The 19,032-nt window shown below is 38.1% G+C and overlaps 1 protein-coding gene across 1 annotated transcript in view; it reads right to left on the bottom strand.

Moving 5' to 3' along the window:
- SI (sucrase-isomaltase) overlaps window positions 1–19,032 on the bottom strand; it is a 144,635-nt gene that overhangs the window by 99,256 nt on the left and 26,347 nt on the right. Inside the window, exons 8-19 of the mRNA XM_038417278.2 lie at window positions 18,132–18,231; window positions 17,281–17,393; window positions 15,116–15,241; window positions 13,888–14,019; window positions 12,270–12,389; window positions 10,364–10,477; window positions 6,064–6,148; window positions 4,415–4,532; window positions 3,250–3,421; window positions 1,522–1,638; window positions 821–975; window positions 256–340 (exon numbers count right to left, since the gene is read on the bottom strand). Coding sequence (XP_038273206.1) covers window positions 256–340; window positions 821–975; window positions 1,522–1,638; window positions 3,250–3,421; window positions 4,415–4,532; window positions 6,064–6,148; window positions 10,364–10,477; window positions 12,270–12,389; window positions 13,888–14,019; window positions 15,116–15,241; window positions 17,281–17,393; window positions 18,132–18,231 — 1,437 coding nt within the window. The remainder of the gene's footprint in view (window positions 1–255; window positions 341–820; window positions 976–1,521; window positions 1,639–3,249; window positions 3,422–4,414; window positions 4,533–6,063; window positions 6,149–10,363; window positions 10,478–12,269; window positions 12,390–13,887; window positions 14,020–15,115; window positions 15,242–17,280; window positions 17,394–18,131; window positions 18,232–19,032) is intronic.

The raw sequence follows: 19,032 nt of genomic DNA, 5'->3' as shown, positions 1-19,032 counted from the left end.
GCATTAGTTTAGCTATAACTTACGTTCGCTCCACTAAGTCATGGTTCACTGGTTACTTGATGAAACTATCTGGTCAACATGTGTACTACTAATGGTCTAATGTAAAGACAATAGGGTGCCCTCCATTATATTAGCTGTTACAAATATTGGAGATACACAGGGACGTTTAGGGGCAAAATTGAGTCCTAAATAATATGAATGTCAATGCTCAACAAAGGGTTAATAAGATAGATTTTAATATATAATCAAACATACTGGGTCCAGTACAGGAGTGATCAGAAGACCAGGGCCCCACAAGAACTGTCGATCAATAGCCCATGTTGCTTCATCTGAATAGAACCTAAATGATGGAGAAAGTAGCAGTATATTGCCTAGAATCAGCACAGAAGAATGGCAACACTGATAACTGGAAATTTATAACACTATAGCTTGTTTTTATCTCCATATGAAGAAAATCCGAAAATGCCAGAAATACATTCCCATGTTTCCTTATTTAGTTTATAATCATATTTTTCATATATTTCCTGTTTAGAAATAGTTGGTTAAAGAATTTAAGAGCTAGGAAATGGAACTTCTAGAATGTGCAGCCAAAAAGTCATTTCCTTATTTACCACTGACATGTCATTACTGTTCATAGGAGGTGTTAGAGCATGATAATAGTATAGGAAGCTAGAGGTGATTTATGATTGATCTTTCTTAAAAGCTATTGCATTATAAGTGTATAAATATGATGTATACAGTAGCATCAAACTCTGCCCCACTGAATTCCCTCTTCTCAACAAAAAATACTGTTTATACATATTATGATCAGTGAACTTACTCATGAAGAAGTGGTCTCACTACTGTGTCTCCTTGTGTATGAGCTTTGTAAAAAAGGGTATAAAGATAGGGCAGTAAAGTGTATCGAATGTTCAAGTAGTTCTTTGATGATCTCACCAAAACAGAATCTGCCCCAAATGCAGCCGGATCCTGAGGCTGAAAATAAAGGTTGGATTGTTATTGTTGTCATGAAGAAGGAAACATGTTTTGGAGAACACTGTAGGCCAAATCCACTGTAAGCAGCTGCAACTCCATTGGAGTCCACATGAACAGTGACACAATGAAGTTGCAGCTGCTGCTGCCAGTGGTGAAATTAGCACAGTACAATTATTTCCAATGGAGGTGAATCTTTTAGAGTTAGAATTTCATTAAGACAGCCTACGAATGTAAAATTTAAACTACAATCCAGTGAACTATATGGCTCACTTAGACTAGAAAACCTAATTGAACAGAGTATTAGAATGCAGGAGACAGAATGCCTACACTATGCTAGTAGGACAGCAGTTGTTTCAATGACTGAGTAAATATTAACTAAGGACAATCGAAACAATTACATTACAGTGGATTTGTTCCAGTTCTGTTATACTAGTGGAGATACGGAATGTTCGTAGTCTACTTGTAAGTTCATTGATACAACAGTAGTAGGAAATTGGTAATGTAATGATAGCTTTAAGGAATTTTGTAAGAGTATTAGTAACCTACCGCATAATTTTCAGCATTGTGATTTCTGCAAAACGGATAAAATGCTCCAACTTGCATCCATCGTCTGCAAAGTTCTTCTGTGACATTATCAAAGAAACCACAAATATCTGCACCAATCTAAAAAATTATAAACAAATAGTGTATGTGTCAAAATGCTGTATATACCCTATATGTATTATACAGCATACCACATCTCTACACATATGCTTGTATATATATTTTAATTGGCATACTACCAATCTTACAAAGATGAGATGCAAAGTGAAAGGAATAATTTCCAGTGAATAATCAACATATCCTTAATTGTCAGAATAGCCAACCTGAGAGAGGTGTTCACCATATTTCTGCCTGACACCTTTCTTCTTTCAGATCTGATCTCACTCAGACCCAAAGCTGTCAAGTGGCTTCTGTTCTGAAGAACACACAGCCATTATCAAAGATTATTATTTGAAGGTGGGATGTCAGGTATCTCCTTTTAAAAAAAATGCTGTAATATTTTTCAAAGTTTCTTTTAAACTTGTTTTAATTTTATACCCCAAATGTTATAATGTAATAAAGAACCTCAAGTCCCATTTCAAACAGGACCATGTTAACACAAACTAGGTACTTTTTAGTTCTCGCAGAGTCTACACGGGGCACTGACAGCGAAACATTTTAGTGTGCACTGCCGTTCACACCCCCAGTAATCCACACTGCAGGGCCATGTAGACGAACCCTTACATTCTTTTGCACATTGGTAGCAATAATACAAGGTATTTTTCCAAGTAGTTCTGATGGAGCCCAACTAAGTGTAAAGGGCTCTACCCTGCACATCACCTATGAAATTAGTCCACCATCTTAAAAAAAACACCTTCCTTTTCCTATTTCAGTGTGAAAGATGCATCAGAAGAGACTAGCGGGAAGTTAAAAGGGAAGAGAGTGGCATGATGGGGAAAGGAGTGGCTTGGTGTTAAATACATTAATTGGAGTACTTTTGTCCCTGCACATATAGGGCTTTACTGTGCAACCTGTAGTCACATCGGTCAGTTTACAGTGAATGAAGTTGACTTGTATCTAAATTGGCTATTATGATTCCCCTTCTCCCTAACCTCCATCTTGTTGTCGTTAGATCACAAGCTCCTTGGAGCACCACTCATGAATGTTTGGAAAACATTAATACACAGTGGGTGCTACCATAAATACATGATTAAGAAATAAATAAATAATATTAAGCAGTCTACAAAATGGCAGCACATTACAATCACAGAAATGCAAATCCTGAAGATGGAATTGGCTCATTTATAAATGAGCAATCCTATCCCACTGCCAATGCAGTGGCAAAACACTGTGTAATGTCAGCTCATAGAGCTGATCACTGAAGATAAAATAATAAAGGGTGACAGATAGCTTGAAAAGCTTGAAACATAGGGAATAGTATACTAGATCACACCATAAGTCCATCTAGTCAAAAACCCAGCTATGGGAGTGGCCTATACCTGATACTTCAGAGGAGGGCAAAAATCAGTAGCAACAGCCCCATAATTAATCCAGCTAATTGTGAAAAGTTGTACATGGCGGATGAGGGTTGTTTGTTTATTTTGGACTTCTGCAGATGACTATTTATGTTTTAAAGAACAAGGTCATTATTTAATTGGTTTTGATTAGATAACAAGCAACTATATGAAAAGATTGCATTGTTAATTCTTAATCTGTTGCTTTAAAGGGTTTTCGCAAATAACTATGTCATACATAAGGTATCCCAAAGAGGTTAAATTCCAGCATTCCTGTTATCGCCCATCTCAGATCATTCCATGTAGCAGCATTATCCCCTAGCCAATGTCCTGTGTATTTTCCTGATCCCGCAAAAGTAGACCTAGAAATAGTAAGGCTTCTTTTTCCAGGGAAAACAGCTTGTATAGCTCTGAAAATTAAATGAAACTGTAATTAATACCATATGGTAAGTGTACTTGAACTCTGATAGATTATCTCTTTTCCACATTGCTAACTAAAATTCATTAATTCATAAAAATAATAAGGCCCAGGGATGTTGTCTCACTTCCAGTTAGCCAGATATATTTTAGCTGAGCTTCTGTTATTAACTCCAAATAAGCTATCTTTCTGAAACTGTTTAGCCCACTAAACTTTGGGCCAGATACTCAACTGGAATATACTGGCTTTACTTCAGTGGAGCTGCACCAATTTAGATCAGTTGAGGGTCCAACACATTAACTAGTTACCGGTTTGAGTGTAGGAATTTCAAGGGAGAAAGGAAATGTTGAAAACTATGATTTTTTTAAACCACACTGGCTAGAGAATCAGAGAACAAAGCACAGAGAGAGAGCTCCTGTATTCTAACACTCCACAATTCAAAATCTGTCATGCAGGACATGTGTGTCTTACTGGAAACTTTAGATGCAAAATGGGATGAGGTGAAGACAGTTATCTACCAGGATAATGGTCCATTAGGCTGTGTTAGTCAGGACTAGAACCATGGCTTTATTTGGTCTTCAAACTGAAATAAACTTGATTGAAATACTCTTGAAATTACACCAACTTTGAAAATTGGCAGTTCACTAGCACTTTTAAAGACAACACAAATTTTAAGACTTATTTTGAGTTGAACTTTAAATAGTAATGCAGGGTCTTCCTTTCATTAACCAATTCTATAAGCAAACTGGCCAAGTCTTCCTAAATTTTATAACAGGGTAGTGATTTTTGGTGCTTCAGTGTTGGATTCCCAGCTTCAGAAACCATAGAAGGACCTGATTTCCAGAGGGCAGATGCTCAACAATCTCTAAAAATCAGACTCCTTTAAAGAGTTTCAAGGTGGGTACCTAAAAATCACTAATCACTTTTGCAACTTTAGGCCACCTAGTGTACCTTTACATAACAATTATTAGAAAGCAGTTCTTACTTATCAGTAGATAGGGTCATGGAATAACCATATAGACTGTGAACATCATAGTGTTTTCCCCAGGATTGCACTGCATCCATGCAAAGTGTCTTTGAATACATGAGTCCATCGAGAATACCTTTAGAAAATAATATGACAACACTGGAGTAGGCCTTTATTTTGAATATTTCCAATCTTTTATGTTAATACATAACAAAATGCAGGGGCCCTTTTTGTTTAGTATTTACATTCACCACAGTGCTTCAAGAATGAAACTGTGGGTGCTTGTCAATATCACATCATATGACAGTAGGTTAAGCTAGATTAAGGTACACTGGCTTTACTCATCGGTGTTTAAACTGGGGTACTTTCCTGCTTTGGAGCTCCCTATACCTCATGGCACTCAATATGCGAACCCTGAACAATTCACCCGTTTACCTCTAACGCTTCTATAAATGCAGCTTTTATATCAGAGTGGAGTTTAGTGAATTGATATATAATATGATGCAGTTTGTTCAGGACATAAAATTATTAAATCTTTTATCATATTTCTATAGGCAATATTAAATAGTAGCCACCAGCTCTCTTCAATGCCATTGCCTTCCAGCACTTAGAACTGTAGCTCAGTATGGGCTTAACTGTCACCTTGATTCCATGCCTTTGTCATGGAGTAAGGAGGCATAAGAAGCTTCCATATTTCCCTGCATGGGTTACTTGCTTTCCTAAATCCTGCTAAGAGAGGAAGAGCCACTGCTGCGCTGCTACTCTTTCTCCAGCACACGTGCATGGTCTCCTCAGTAGGGAGGGAGAAGCAAGTTCTCAGAGATGCAGTCTGGGTCCTGTCTTGCTCACAGAGCAGCACAGCCATGCACTGCCCCTTGCTTCTGCTAGAGTGCAAAGTGCCAATCAGCTCTGAACAGACATTCCCTGCTCTTTGTTTCTTTCCCATTTTCCCACCTCCTAAATACTGCACTGGAAAAATGCCCACACAGGTTACAACTGTATCTCTGACAGACTGAAATCTTTCCACTCTTTTCATTAGAGCTGTGTGTGATCAGAAAAAAAAAGCTATTTTTTATTGTCAGAGGAATCAAATTTTGCACTAAGTACTAGATGGTGCAGCCCTTCATCGCCTTGCTGACCACTTCTTTGCACAAGCAAATGCACTGAGGCCAATGGGACTACTCCTGTGAGCAACCGCTCACAAGCATGTGGAAAGATTGCACAACTTCACCCTAAATTATTGAACTATTGGATCTGGCAAGATACTGCGACAGGGTTACAAAAGTTATTGCTTGATAAAACATTAGAATTCTAGTTTAGTTATGCTTACAGGCCTAAAGCTATTAATGATAAAGGAAAATCAATACTATTGCTAGACTTAATTAAAGCAATGGCAACATTTACTTTAGCAAATGCAGCTAATAATTTGAAGAATGATGAAACATTTTACTGGAAAAAACCATTCGCCTTCAGGAGTTCTGGAAACAGTACCTAAGCCACTGAGAATAACATACTATCTACTCATCTTCTCTGTCATTAGGAATGTTTAGAACTTAAAACATAAAAAAATAAAAAAAGTAAAAGTTTCCCTCATCTCATTATAATTGTTTACTTGTATCTCACACACACTTGGATTTTTGCCATATGATTAAAGACTATAGACTTACTGGGAGTGAAAGGAGGATAGTTTAAGTTGTTTTGAGGACAGCCAAGTATTGAACCTTTTATAAAGCTGGATATTTCATTCATGTCCTGGAAAAAAAAAAAAGATGTAGACTATGATAGGATTTGCTTAAATATCTTTCCCTAATGAAATCCTTATATTTTATTCACTGGATCATTTAGGAAAGGAAAAAAAAAAGTTTAACTAAAGTCTCACCACCTAAGGTATATATAGTATAGGTAGAATATTATACCCATTTATCCACATAATAATATAGATCCTGATGCTGCGGAGACTTATGCATGTGAGCCCTCCCATAGTATCTTGGGCAAATTTACTCAGCTGTTTATTTGCAAGACTGCACCCATGATCTGTATAAAACAGTAGGGAATCCAGTGGCACCTTAAAGATTTATTTGAGCATAAGCTTTCGTGGAAAAAAACCTGACTTTGTGAGTAAAAACCTCACTTCTTCAGATATGAAGAAATGAGTTTTTTACCCACGAAAGCTTATGCTCAAATAAATCTGTTAGTCTTTAAGCTGCCACCAGACTCCTTGTTGTTTTTGTGGATACAGACTAAAACGGCTACCCCCGATACTTGAATATAAAACAGTGGGTTTCAACCTTTTTTTACTCACGGACATTTAAAACACTGGGCATGAACTTACCCAAGAGATATGAACTAAAGGTATTCATAAAGAATTTTTTGAATCAAAGCACATAAATCTTTTTTATAAACCCCACTGTTCTGCAACATACAAAAGATAGTGGGCCTGTCTATGATATCACGTATCCTGGTATAAATACAAAGCAACTAATCTAAAGTCAAAAAAGTAACCCCAGTGTGAAATGAGTGCCTGTGAGGTCAAAATCAGGCCATGTATAATCTTATCTTATTCTATGACATTAATTGGAGTTACTCACGTTGTAGTCAAATCAAATATTAACATGTTGCTGTATATTAAGGAAAGGTTTCTGTGACTCATTAAATAGCAGCATGTATAGGTTAATTGCCTTTACATTTGTACTTTCTCTTGAAAAAGGAATAAGTCAATTTTGTGAGGTTTTATCAATTGAATACATCCAAGAGGTGAGAAAATAATAAATAGAAGAAAGGTGGGCTCAACGAAAAGGGCTCAATTTTGCCAACATATAAGGTCTGATTCACATCACCACTCTCTGGAAATGTAAAGGAATCTTAAAGTGAGACTTTAAATACCTTAAAAGCATATTATCAAAAAGTGTCTTGGTTTTCATAAATTGCTCAAAAGCAACATCTCTTTGTTTCAAGGGACTGCAGAATACACAGATGTTATAGACACTGAACCATTGGGAACTGGTTCCACAACACTAAAGGATCATAAAGCATTATAGATCAATTTATATTGGGAACAATTTGCCATCATATTAACCTTTTACTAAATATTAGTATTTAGCGTATTAACGTTTACTAAAAATGAATTATGGTGGTAGTCACCAGAAGATGGTGCTGTTACAGATAATCTAAAAAGTGTTTTGTTTATTTTTTGTTTTGGTTTTTGTTTGTTCGTTCTGGGGGGAGTGATTTGTTTTGCTTTGTTTTGACCTTATGTGCCAAGTATCTAGTGTTCAGTCTTTGAAGAAATGCTGTGAAGTTGTAAGTATTTGTGATGTCATTTCTTGGGGGTGGGGTGGGAAGCAGTTGCTACAAACACAAGCCAGTTTGGTCTCTGACTTAATTTCTGTAGAGTTAATTCTTGTGGCAGAGTTGCTTCCTCAGAACCAGGAATTGAAGTTTGGGCTAAAAGAGGCAGCATTTGTGTGCCCTTTCTGGCCATTTTTGTGCAAGGACTGGTGGGTATATGATGTTAAAGAAACCACTTACTCAAAGAAAATAGCAACTCACAGATTTCCTTTCCATCAGAGGACTGATCTGCAATGTCACAACAACTACTAACACTTAGCAGAGAGACTATAATATAATGCTAGATAATAAGAATCAGATCCTCTACACACACACACACACACACACAGGACCCTCTGTAAAATGTTTGGTTTGCCCTCTTTTAAGCACTCCTCCTGTACGATTAGAAAATGTTTTTGCTGATTTTTAATATAGTATCAGACAGTAATAAGCTTATGCAGAAGTGTACGCATACCTCACTGGGTGATAGCTCAAACAGGGCAAAAATCAAAATTCAACTGATTCTTTCCAATTTTGAATAGAACTTTGACTCTGCCAGCTTTTGTACTGGGACTGCTTAGTGCATAAGAGAAACACTCTACTTGCAGTACTGAAGGCTGGGAACCCATGGCTTTATTTGGCTACCTAACAGAGCAGAGAGGGGAAAGCAGTATACCCACTAACTAAGGAAATAAGAGAGGGGTGGAGCATGGGTGCGACCCATAATACTGGAAAAAATCCTGGTAAACCCTTGATAACCACTTCACTATCTCAATAGTTCTATTTAAATCAATGGAGCTACATGCATAAAGCTAAGGCAGAGCCTTGCACTGACGAGCAGAATGGAGTCTCACTACTCCAGGAGGTCTACTAGGGGCAGATCACAGTTTGCCCCCTTGGTATGCTGAGTGGATCATGAACTGCTATCCCCTGTGAAGGTACAGCATTCTTCCCCCACCCATGTGGCTAGTCAGCTCCACAAGCCAGTACATGGGAGCAGAGACATGGCTCCAGTAGTTTCCTTCCCCACCCATCTGTGGATGCATTGCAAGGTGCCTGCCTTGGAGGAACATCCCAGAATCAGCCCTGTGCTTACTGATGTGCAAGGGGCATAATTTTAGCTGGCCCTATTTCAGTGTTGACAGGCAGCTCCTTGCCTCCTCTCTTCACTCTGTGCCTGCATAAAGAGCAACCAGAATCTAGCCAAGAGAACTACATCAGGCAAATAAAGGTGGCACAATTGAACCCTGAGATAGGAACATGAAAGAATAACCGAAGTCTAAGGATAACCTTTTCCTTCCATATCTAAATCTTCATGGTACCTTCAGCACAAGTGTTGGCTGCATGCCATGCAGTTTGAGAGAGACAAAGTGTCAGGAGGGGTATTTTGTAGATTGTCTGTCAAATTCTGCAGTGTAGCTAGAGATTGTTAAAGATGTCCTCTATAATATTTCCTGTAGCCTGCGTGACATGATTTTTAGTTGACATCACAGCACTGTGGCTTTGTATGTCCCCTAAATTCACTATGCAAAAGGTATGCATTGAAGAACACAGCAAATTTATAAACTTGGCAGTGTGATTTTCCTCTTAAACAGTGGATTGACTAGCATTGTTATTCTATATACACCCACTGACCCATTAACGGCCTGATTGCTTTTCGCTTCCAGATTTTATTTTTTGCCCCTTCATTGGGTCATGCATGATCCAATGACCCTCTAAGTACCTAGTATAATTTTGGATGCTGCAATATAACTAGTAGTAACTTCTGTTTGCACTCCTGCCCAGAAAACAGGATGCAGAAATGTGAAATAATGAAAGAAAGAACAAACAAATATTATTTCTGAATGTTCAAATGAAGTAAGGGTTTATTTTGGGGCCAAAGTTTGGAATTTGGGGTCCCTATTCAAGCAAAACACTTCAGTTGGAGTATTCACAAACTTGAAGTTAAGCACATGCTGAAGTGCTTTGCTGGGTCAGGGTGTGTGTGTTAGAAAGAGAATTTTACTGTAGCTAAACTGGTGCCTAATAATCCAAAGCCCATTAAAGTCAATGGAAAGATTCCCATTTACTTCAGTAAACCTTGGTTTGCGCATTCCTAGACTGAGAGTATAAAACAACAAGTTTGGTCAATTAAAAGTTGTTTTTCACCAGCCTACTACATTTTTCACTAGAGGTGAAAATATCGTTTGCATTGTAACACTCGTATCACCGGTTTGAAAGAGTTATTAAAAAGAGCACGAAATCTCATTCGCTCTCCCTCCTTTATTATTTTAATACTTTTTGGCAGGGTAGGGTTTTTTGTCATTGTTGTTGTTTTTTTGCAGACATTGAAGCTTCTTCTCCCACAATTATGTCACAGTTATGTCACAGTTATGACAAAGTCAAGTTACTTTAGATGCACCGCAACAACATCCATAAATATAAATACACTAAATACATTGGATGAAGTCCAATGGCATCAGTGGGGCCAGGATTTCACCCAATGTGTTTTGTTCTCCAGTTAAAAGATTAGGAAATAAGTAGTATTTTTATTTTAGTTTTTAATAAGAAACATCCCTATGGTACAAAGAGATGAGATTGAAAAGATCTTTCATCCTAAACTATCACTAGCTTCATATGAAAAAAGGGTGAATGACTTACAATCCAAATCCCATCATACTTCACTTGATCGTAAAAGAGCTTACATTCTTCCACCCACCAGTTGGTACATTCTGGATTGGTGTAGTCAGGGAACACAGTCAGTCCTGGCCACACCTACAGTGTAAGAAAGTAAAGAGTAATTAGTTAAACTGGCTATTCCATTATGAAACATTTAGCTTTATAATTTATTTCAAACATTTCCATTAGTTTCTAATAATTCTCTCCAGGACATAATTTGAACCATGTTTGGACCTAGTCCTGTAAGAACCTCAGAAAACTCAATGGAATATTTTGTTCTCCAAATGAGGCAGGGGGAAATTACACGGCAATCTTCAAAACTGTTTCAAGCTCTACATTCAATGATTAGTAGTTTGTATTTTTTTTTTCAGTTCTTATTTCAAAGAAGCTATAACGGATGCCAGAACTGAAGCCAAGAGTAAATGTCCTGTGTGCTCATACATTTTTTCAGCCTCATTTGCCTGGCAGTCCACTTCCATTTGAAGTGCACTTCTAAATAATAGTGCAAAAACACTTGAAGCGGCTTTGTGCCAGTTTCTGGGAGCAGCTTCCTAAAATACAAACATGAAGAATTAAGTTGGTGAAGGAGAACATTAGCATCTAAGAATATCCATGTTCTTGCATCAATTTAGATGTGGAAATTGAGCTAATTGTTTTTCCTCACTATAATAAGCCATACTCTACGTTTACTCTGTGTGTGTGGAACTACATTGACCTCAAAGAATAAGAAAGAATAAGGATAACATACATTCCAAGCACTTTGGGCCAGATCTGCAAAGGTATCTGTCTAAAGGTGCAGAGAGTCACCTAGTGGTATTTTCAAAAGTGCCTAAGCAAGTTAGGCATCTGACTTTCATCGATTTCAATGGGAGTTAGGCACCAGTCTGATTAGCCAATTTTATACCTTGGGAGTCATTTTAATTTCCTTTGATTTTTTTCAGTGATATTTGTCTTTTCTTCAAGTAATGAACATGTTTCATAGAAATATATGAGACTTGTCACATCATGGCTGTTATGGGCTCATGTAAATGCTTAATTAGGTGTTTTAAATGTGATTCATCAGCCCAACTTCTTCAAACAGCTCTCAGAATTACTAGGGTCTGCAATATAAATACCTATTCAGGGAGTTTTTAAAACCAGATTATCGACTTGATAGAATGTCCATATTTCAAGTAAACAGTTATGCAGGCAATTTAAAAATGCATATTATTTTTGTGATAGAGGCTAACAACTGTGAAAGTTTGTTGTTATTTCTTTAGATTATTTAAAATACGTTGACATGCCTGATATATAGTTGATTTAGTTGCTTACCATTGACTTAAAGCAAAAAATGTAATGAGTTGGAAACATCAATTTGTGCACACAATTGGCTCAATCTTCAGTTGCCCTAAGCATGAGCTTGAGACAAATTGGAGGAAGAGGCAAAGGTGGTTCTAAGTGATTTTTCCGCATTCCATGATCCAGGAGATTTTCAAAGGCACAGAATGGAAGTCAGGTGTCCGAATATCACTGAAAAAATCAATAGCTGCTGGCTGCCAAACTGTCCTTTGTGCCTCAGAAAAATCGCCCCTGTATCCCATTTTTTCCCTTTTAACACCTAACGGTGTAAATAAAAGTCTTTAAAAAAAAATCAACAAAAACGAATACACCTTTTACATTCCTAGATACAGCTTTATAAAACAATTTCTGTGAACAGCTAATTTTACTGAAAATTTTAAAAATGGAGTTTATAACAAATGCAGTGACCCAACCTTATCTGCTATGACAACACATAGTACAGATGGGGTTGCAATTTCCATAAGTATCTACAAAAAGAAAAGGAGTACTTGTGGCACCTTAGAGACTAACACGGCTGCTACTCTGAAACCTGTCTTAAGTATCTAGTTACCTCTCCAATGAGTTTTGTTTTTCCATCTGATTCATTTACCCACACTGTCTTGTTCATTCCTCGTTCATAGGTAAGATATGAAGTCTTATTAAGGAGAGGGGAGATGGCAATGGCAGGGTCCTAATAAAAAGAAACACAAGAGAGAGTTGGTAAACTCTTCCATTTTTCTGAAGCATGGCAGAATTAGGCAATAGATATATACAGTACATACAATCTACACAAATTATAATAATAAACAATTATTGTATGCAGTGGAGTCTCATCTTACGCGGAGATTAGGTTCTAAAGGCAGTGCGTAAGGTGAAAATCGTGTATGGTCAAAGAGAGAGACGGAAGAATGAAAGGATAAAAAAGGGAGAAAGTTGACTTCAACATCGTTATGCGCAAACCGGAGTGCCTCAGAATGGCCAGAAGCATTGTCTATGATCAGCCACACTTTAAAGTCAAGTCTTTTCTCTTCAAGGTACCGCTTGACCTCTGGAATGAAACACTTGTGGAACCAATCCAGAAATAATGCTGCTGTCACCCAAGCCTCTTTATTTGATTGCGAGAACACAGGCAGGAGATTTTTGTTCTTGCCTTTTAGGGCATGGGGATTTGCAGCCCTGTAGAGCAAGCCCGGCTTTATTAAATGCCCAGCCACATTGCCACAAAACAACACAGTCACACAGTCTTTAGCTGCTTCGAAGTGTAAGTGCGGTTGGGCATTTTTTTCCAGAAGAGCCCAGTCTCGTCAGCATTAAAAACTTGTTCCAGAAGATAGCCCTAATTGTTTGGGGTAGGCTTTTGCTGTCTCTTCATTGGCAGATGCAGCTTCACCAGTAGTCTGCACATTTTTAAGGTTGAAGCGGTTCCTAAAACTGTTAAGCCAATCTTGGCTGTCTTTGAATTCCTTCTCATCAGAAGGCTATCCCTCTTTGGCGGGAGGTTTCAACTAAGACCCTTTTCTTGCAACGTGTTGCCATCGATAGGCATACATTTACAGTTCATGTCTTCCAGCCATAAGTTTAATGCCTTTTCAGTCTTCACTAAATTAATGCCTTTTCAGTCTTATCATGGCTTGTCATCTTAGCAGTTATTGGAGCACTTGATGCCACGGCTTGATAAATTTCTCTGTCGAATTCTTGATGGCACGGATGCTAGATTTGTTGCGGCCATATTTACTTGCCATGCTGGACACCGACATACTGTATCTCTAAGTCCAACACAGCCAGTTTTTCCTCCAGCATTGGAACAGATCGCTGTTTCTTCGGTTGAGCACCAGATGAAGTAGTTGGCTTGCGTTTAGGGCCATGTTGTACAAAAAATATGTAATTTTAAATACTAGAATCACCCTCAGCGTGGCAAGATGCTCACTGGATCTGCAGGCAGCGATCGATACAGCAGGGGTCGACTTATCGCGCCTAGTCTAGATGCTATAAATCAACCCCTGAACACTCTCTCATCGACTCCTGTACTGTACTCCATCGCGAGTTATTGTTATTTTTTTTTTTTTGCCAAGCACATATAGTTGAATTCGCGTAAGTTAAATGCACGTATGATGCGACTCCATTGTACAAATAATTCTAATAGCAATGTTGTTTCAGTGGTAAAGTGAAATAGTTAATTAGTTCATTACCAGTATAATAATGTATTTTTGTCCATGGTTATGTAGGTCCATAGCAAATTTAGGAAGGTCCTTAAATTTCTCTTGGTCATAAGTAAAGTCTTTCTTCTCCTCCATATAGTCAATATCAGTGTATTGAATTTCCTGAAAGATAGTGTAGTTTATTTTGTACATTAGAAACAATAGCCTGGGGCCCTGAGTATTTTCATATGATTATGTTCTGTTTACTCTGGAGTAAACTTATTTTTGTTATTTTATTATGGATGGGCAGTAAGAATTTTGGATAATTTTCATACTAACTGTGAAACAGCACAGAGATTATGTAAGAAATGAAATTTATGGGGGAGATTTTCAAAGGCACAAATGGCAGTTTTGTACCCAACTACCATAGAAACTCAGTGGAAGTTAGGTGCCTAACTGCCATCTCTGCCATTTAGGATCTCTCTTTACAATAGTATCCCTCAACAAAAGTAGGCAGCTGTAAAGACTGTACGTCTCTGACACTGCAGGGTAGGACAGCTCTGGGTGGTGACGGGGAATGTGCTGTGGAACACACTTCAGTGACGCTCTACAAAGGAGCAGCAAGTATGCTAGGCACTAGCTCTGGGTGTACTACAGCATGTAAGCATGTATCTCACTTTCCCATCTGCAAAATGGGGATAACAGTGTGTCCTTTGTCTATCTCTTGCATTGAGATTGTAAACTCGAGGCACTAACTGTCTCTTAGTATGTGTTAAAATAGCACAAACGGGTACTGATTTCAACTGGGGCCTTTAAGGGTATGTCTACACAGCTGAGCCTCTCAGGCCAGGTCCACATAGGGGGTTCATGTCACTGCACTGTTTAGACAGCGCTCTGAAGTTCTGACTCAGGCTCTGAAGTCCACCCCCATTCCTAGCTTTAAAGCTCAAGCCGAAATGTCAACACAGCTATTTTTAACACAAGCCGGAGTCTATTGCCCCAGTCTGGGAGGTGGTTTAGACATACCTTTTGAGCTACTGTAATACAAAGAACAACAACTGTAACCTCCCCAATTTTGACTCTCAATCTAACATTAAAAGTCCTCAAAGATACTGAAGTCTCTATAAGGTTTATTAATAGCAGTTTCTATATGTTAACCAGAACTGACTTGTAATAAACTACTCCAGGACTGTAAAAGTAGATCCTAATCTATGGATTTATTTCTGACTGCTTCAGCATCCCCAGTCGATCCCCACACCCCAAAAAAAATTTTACTTACATAGGGTATCCCAATTGCTCTGTTTCTTTCTACAACAACTTTCAGCTCATCAAGAGACGTATAATTCCAGCGACTAAGTTGGAATCCAAGACTCCAGTATGAAGGCATTGCAGGCATTCCTATCAGCTGAAAGTTAAGAAATGAAAATTAAGTAAAAAAAGGGGCCTTGCATTTGCAATTTGTATATGTCATTTGTCAGTGCAGTATTCCCTAAGTATTCCCTAAGTTCTTTACTTCTCTGAAAGTGCTTATAAATTATTCTGAGTCATGTCTAGCACTTGGAACCATAATGGATATTATGCAGTTACAACTGTAAAGTTTCTCCATATTTACTTTTAAAAACTACAAACTTAAATTATTCGGATCAATGAAGTTGTGCATATTGCTAGTACTATGGGACCACATAATCCTTATAGCTATTACTCATCTTCCCTCTCCCTCTAGCCCTTATTCAATTTTACAGTCACTTCTTGTTTCCAATCTTAAACTAGACTGTAAGCTCTACAGGGTAGAGATTGTCTTTTATTATGGGTTATACAGCACCTAATACGTGGGAGCGTTGATCCTGAATTATGCCTTTGGGCACTATCACAGTACAAATTATAACAATAATAATTATGATTGGAGATGCAACCAATTAATTATTGAAGAGGGATATCAGATTTTAAGTCATAAAGACAAACTATAGAGGAAGAAATATCACTATGGAAAGGACAGCAAGTGTACATTAAAATACTGGAGCATATGAGAAGTCAGGATTTTAGGACTGTACTACCGTGGATAAGTAATATTAATAGAACTTGGGCCCAGAGCTGTAAAAGGACTTAGGCATTGCAACACCAACCAGGAGGGGGGTCCAGCTGCCCAGGAGCTGTGAAATTGATAAGACAGCCAACAGCCCATGCAAGTAACACAATATCTACACTGACACTGTCGCCGTAACTACACCGACATAAACCTTACGCCTCTCGTGGAAGTGGAATTATGTCGGTGTAGTAGGGCACTTACTTCAGTGGGGGGAAGGCTGTAGTGTAGACACTGACGTAATTAGGTTAACATAAGCTGCCTTACATCGACCTAACTGTGTAGTGTAGACTAGCCCTTTGTTAGGCGCCTAGATGCCTTAGAATGTGATCCACAAAGCCAGCACAGTAGGTGCTGCCTAAGGTAACCACTGGAAGATGCCACAGGGGAGGTGTATCTTAAACCCCAACCCTCTCACAAAGATGATTGCCTAAATCCAGGCTGCAGGGAGGTGCCTATATCCACTAGCAATCCATGAACCAGGGGAAGATAGGTGGTCCTTAGCCAACTTGCATCTAGGACCCAATCCCATAGTATGCCCACATAACTCAACACAAAACAGAGAGCTGGGGAGAAGGAGGCAGCCCTTCCTTATATCCTTTATTCCACACACCGGGGATATGGAAGACCATGGGTTCAAGTCCCCCCTCTGTCTGATGAGAAGAAGAAATTTGAATGGGGATCTGCCACCTCTCAGGTGAGTGCTGTAACCACTGGGCTATGGAATATTCTGATGCGAGTCTCCCTCCATCTCTCCAACTGAAGTTGTTCTACCTTAATTAATAATTGAAATAACTGAACTAAATATTACTTGGGCCACAGAAACAGGGAGACTGATTCTATAGTCCAGTGCTTTGCCCGAGGTCACCCTGCACTCTTGCATCCCAGTTCCAGAGCTCTGTGCACTAGGCTATACTGCCTCAGTAAGTTTTCAAAAAGGACAAGGTGATACTATCTCGCCCACCTTGTCCCTGAGAAAACTATCCTAAGTTTTCAAAAGGCATTTTATGTTATATGAGAGCATTCCTTGAAAATGATGTTGATCTGAACAAAGGGAAACCACATAAAAATAATGGCTAATGTAGTTTGACCAAAAAATACATTAGCATTACGGAAGGTTTAGAGAAGCATTGGCAGTTTGTCATTGCTAATGGAATCTCTACACTATGGGAAAAAGGCCAGGGAACAAAGGGCAGCACTCTCTTTACAGACTGTTACATGCCTTTAAGCATCCATTGAAACATTTCATTGCAATATAATCACAACAAATACAAAATGACTAAATATATTGTGATCATGCTAGAGAATATCTATCAGCACCTACATTATTTATAGTACTGCCTCATCAGATATAAACATACCTTTACATACTCTTGAACAACTTGCTCTGGAGTGTCTCCTAAGAAGACATAAAAATCTAGAATTCCACCAGTCGTTCTGTAAGTTGCTGCTGGGGCAGGCTGGAGAACAAATTCTGTCAGAAGAGGAATTATAGAGGAAAGTTTAAACATTAGCTAAACAGTCAATGTATCCATTCAATGTTCACATGAAGGATAAGTAAATGAGTTCCGAAAAAAACAAGGACATCCTAAATCATCCCTTGAAGTCAAATGGAGGTGGTGAAATATTCAGATTTTATTTTCTTTGACATGCCTTTGCAAAGAAAAGGGAATCTCTAGAAAGCCAGTGAGGAAGCCATTTCTCATGAGATTTTCAATGCATCTTCTCAAAAGGCTTAAGACAGTTCTGATAAGCAGGGACAGTTGTGTATGTTGATCTAATGAAAAGCAACACTATGATCCTTTCATGTCCTGTCCATTACCGTTGAGACCTTGATCCTGCAATGCATTGCACATGGGCAGATACCTGCACAGAGCACTATACTCTTCAAAAGGGCTCCAGCCACGGACAAATACGTTGTGGAAGTAGGGCCTTATATGTAATCCTAAAGCTAGTTGTAGAGTAGCCATTGTTCACCTTAAGTATATTTAACATTGCTATCTTTATTATATATATAGCTGCTGCTTGATATTTTTAAAGACACAGTTTCCTGTCAAGTTTTACGTGAGTAGCTGTGCTAAAAACGCATGCCTGATTCTGACCTTTAAATCAACTGACTTTTGGCTCACTGTGTAGCAATCCAGCAGATTTTTTTTTTTTTTTAGTGTTAAGCTGTAGCAGTTAGAAATAGTTATAGAGAAGTCTTTCTTACCCATGGCATTACTGTTCATTAAGAACACACCAAAAGAGGCTCCACTGTTATTTTCCAAGCACAAGAAGAACGTGTGAGCTCCATACAAGTTATGAGTGCCCTTAAAATAAAAGAAGGAAAAGAAGAAAATTAAAACCCAATAGGCACACAGATTGATAAATTTTAAAAATTTCCTGTAGAGATACAAATTGAAACTGCTGATCATACCTGCTAAAGAAACAAACAAAACCCCTGAATTTTTCTTATATTTTTATTTCTTATTTTCTTGTATTTTTCTCCTTTACGGGGATGTTTTCTATTCACCAATAAATGGAAAATCAGTACACAGACAGTTGCTTAAAACATGCAGATAAAATAGGTAGAAAGACATGACAGACCTTTTGATGAGTATGCATGCATCCCAATAATGTTTTTGTGAGCTATATGTGCACATCAAGTAGACAATATACTTCACATGCCATTCAGGGCATACATATATCCATATGTATTCAATGTAAATAAGAGAGCTTTGTTTCTTTTTAATTACATTACTATCAATATTTGTTTCTTCTATCATTAGCAACAAAAAAAAGCTTGTGAACTGATAACAGACTTTGTCACAGTCCTCCTCCTTTCCTGAAAAAGAATGATCAGCACAAACAACACTGTGGATAAGATCCTCAGGAAAAGGAAATCAGTGTAATTGCATTGATTTCAATTGAGCTATGCTGATTAACACAAGTAAAGATCTGGCCCCACAGCTCCACCACCAAGAATCAAAGTGAAGCAAATAGCAGGCTGTAGAATTAGTAGAGATTAACCAAAACCAGAATCATTTATCCAACTGCCACTGAAATGTGTAAAGGGGCAGAGACATGCCATACCCTTGATTTTGGTTTTGCAAAACAAAATCAAGACTTGT

The sequence above is a fragment of the Dermochelys coriacea genome, chromosome 9 (genome assembly GCF_009764565.3).
Source record: "Dermochelys coriacea isolate rDerCor1 chromosome 9, rDerCor1.pri.v4, whole genome shotgun sequence".
In the NCBI taxonomy this organism is placed as follows: domain Eukaryota; kingdom Metazoa; phylum Chordata; order Testudines; family Dermochelyidae; genus Dermochelys; species Dermochelys coriacea.
The sequence above is the reverse complement of the archived record's forward strand: the minus strand, read 5'-3'. Positions and strand labels throughout refer to the sequence as shown.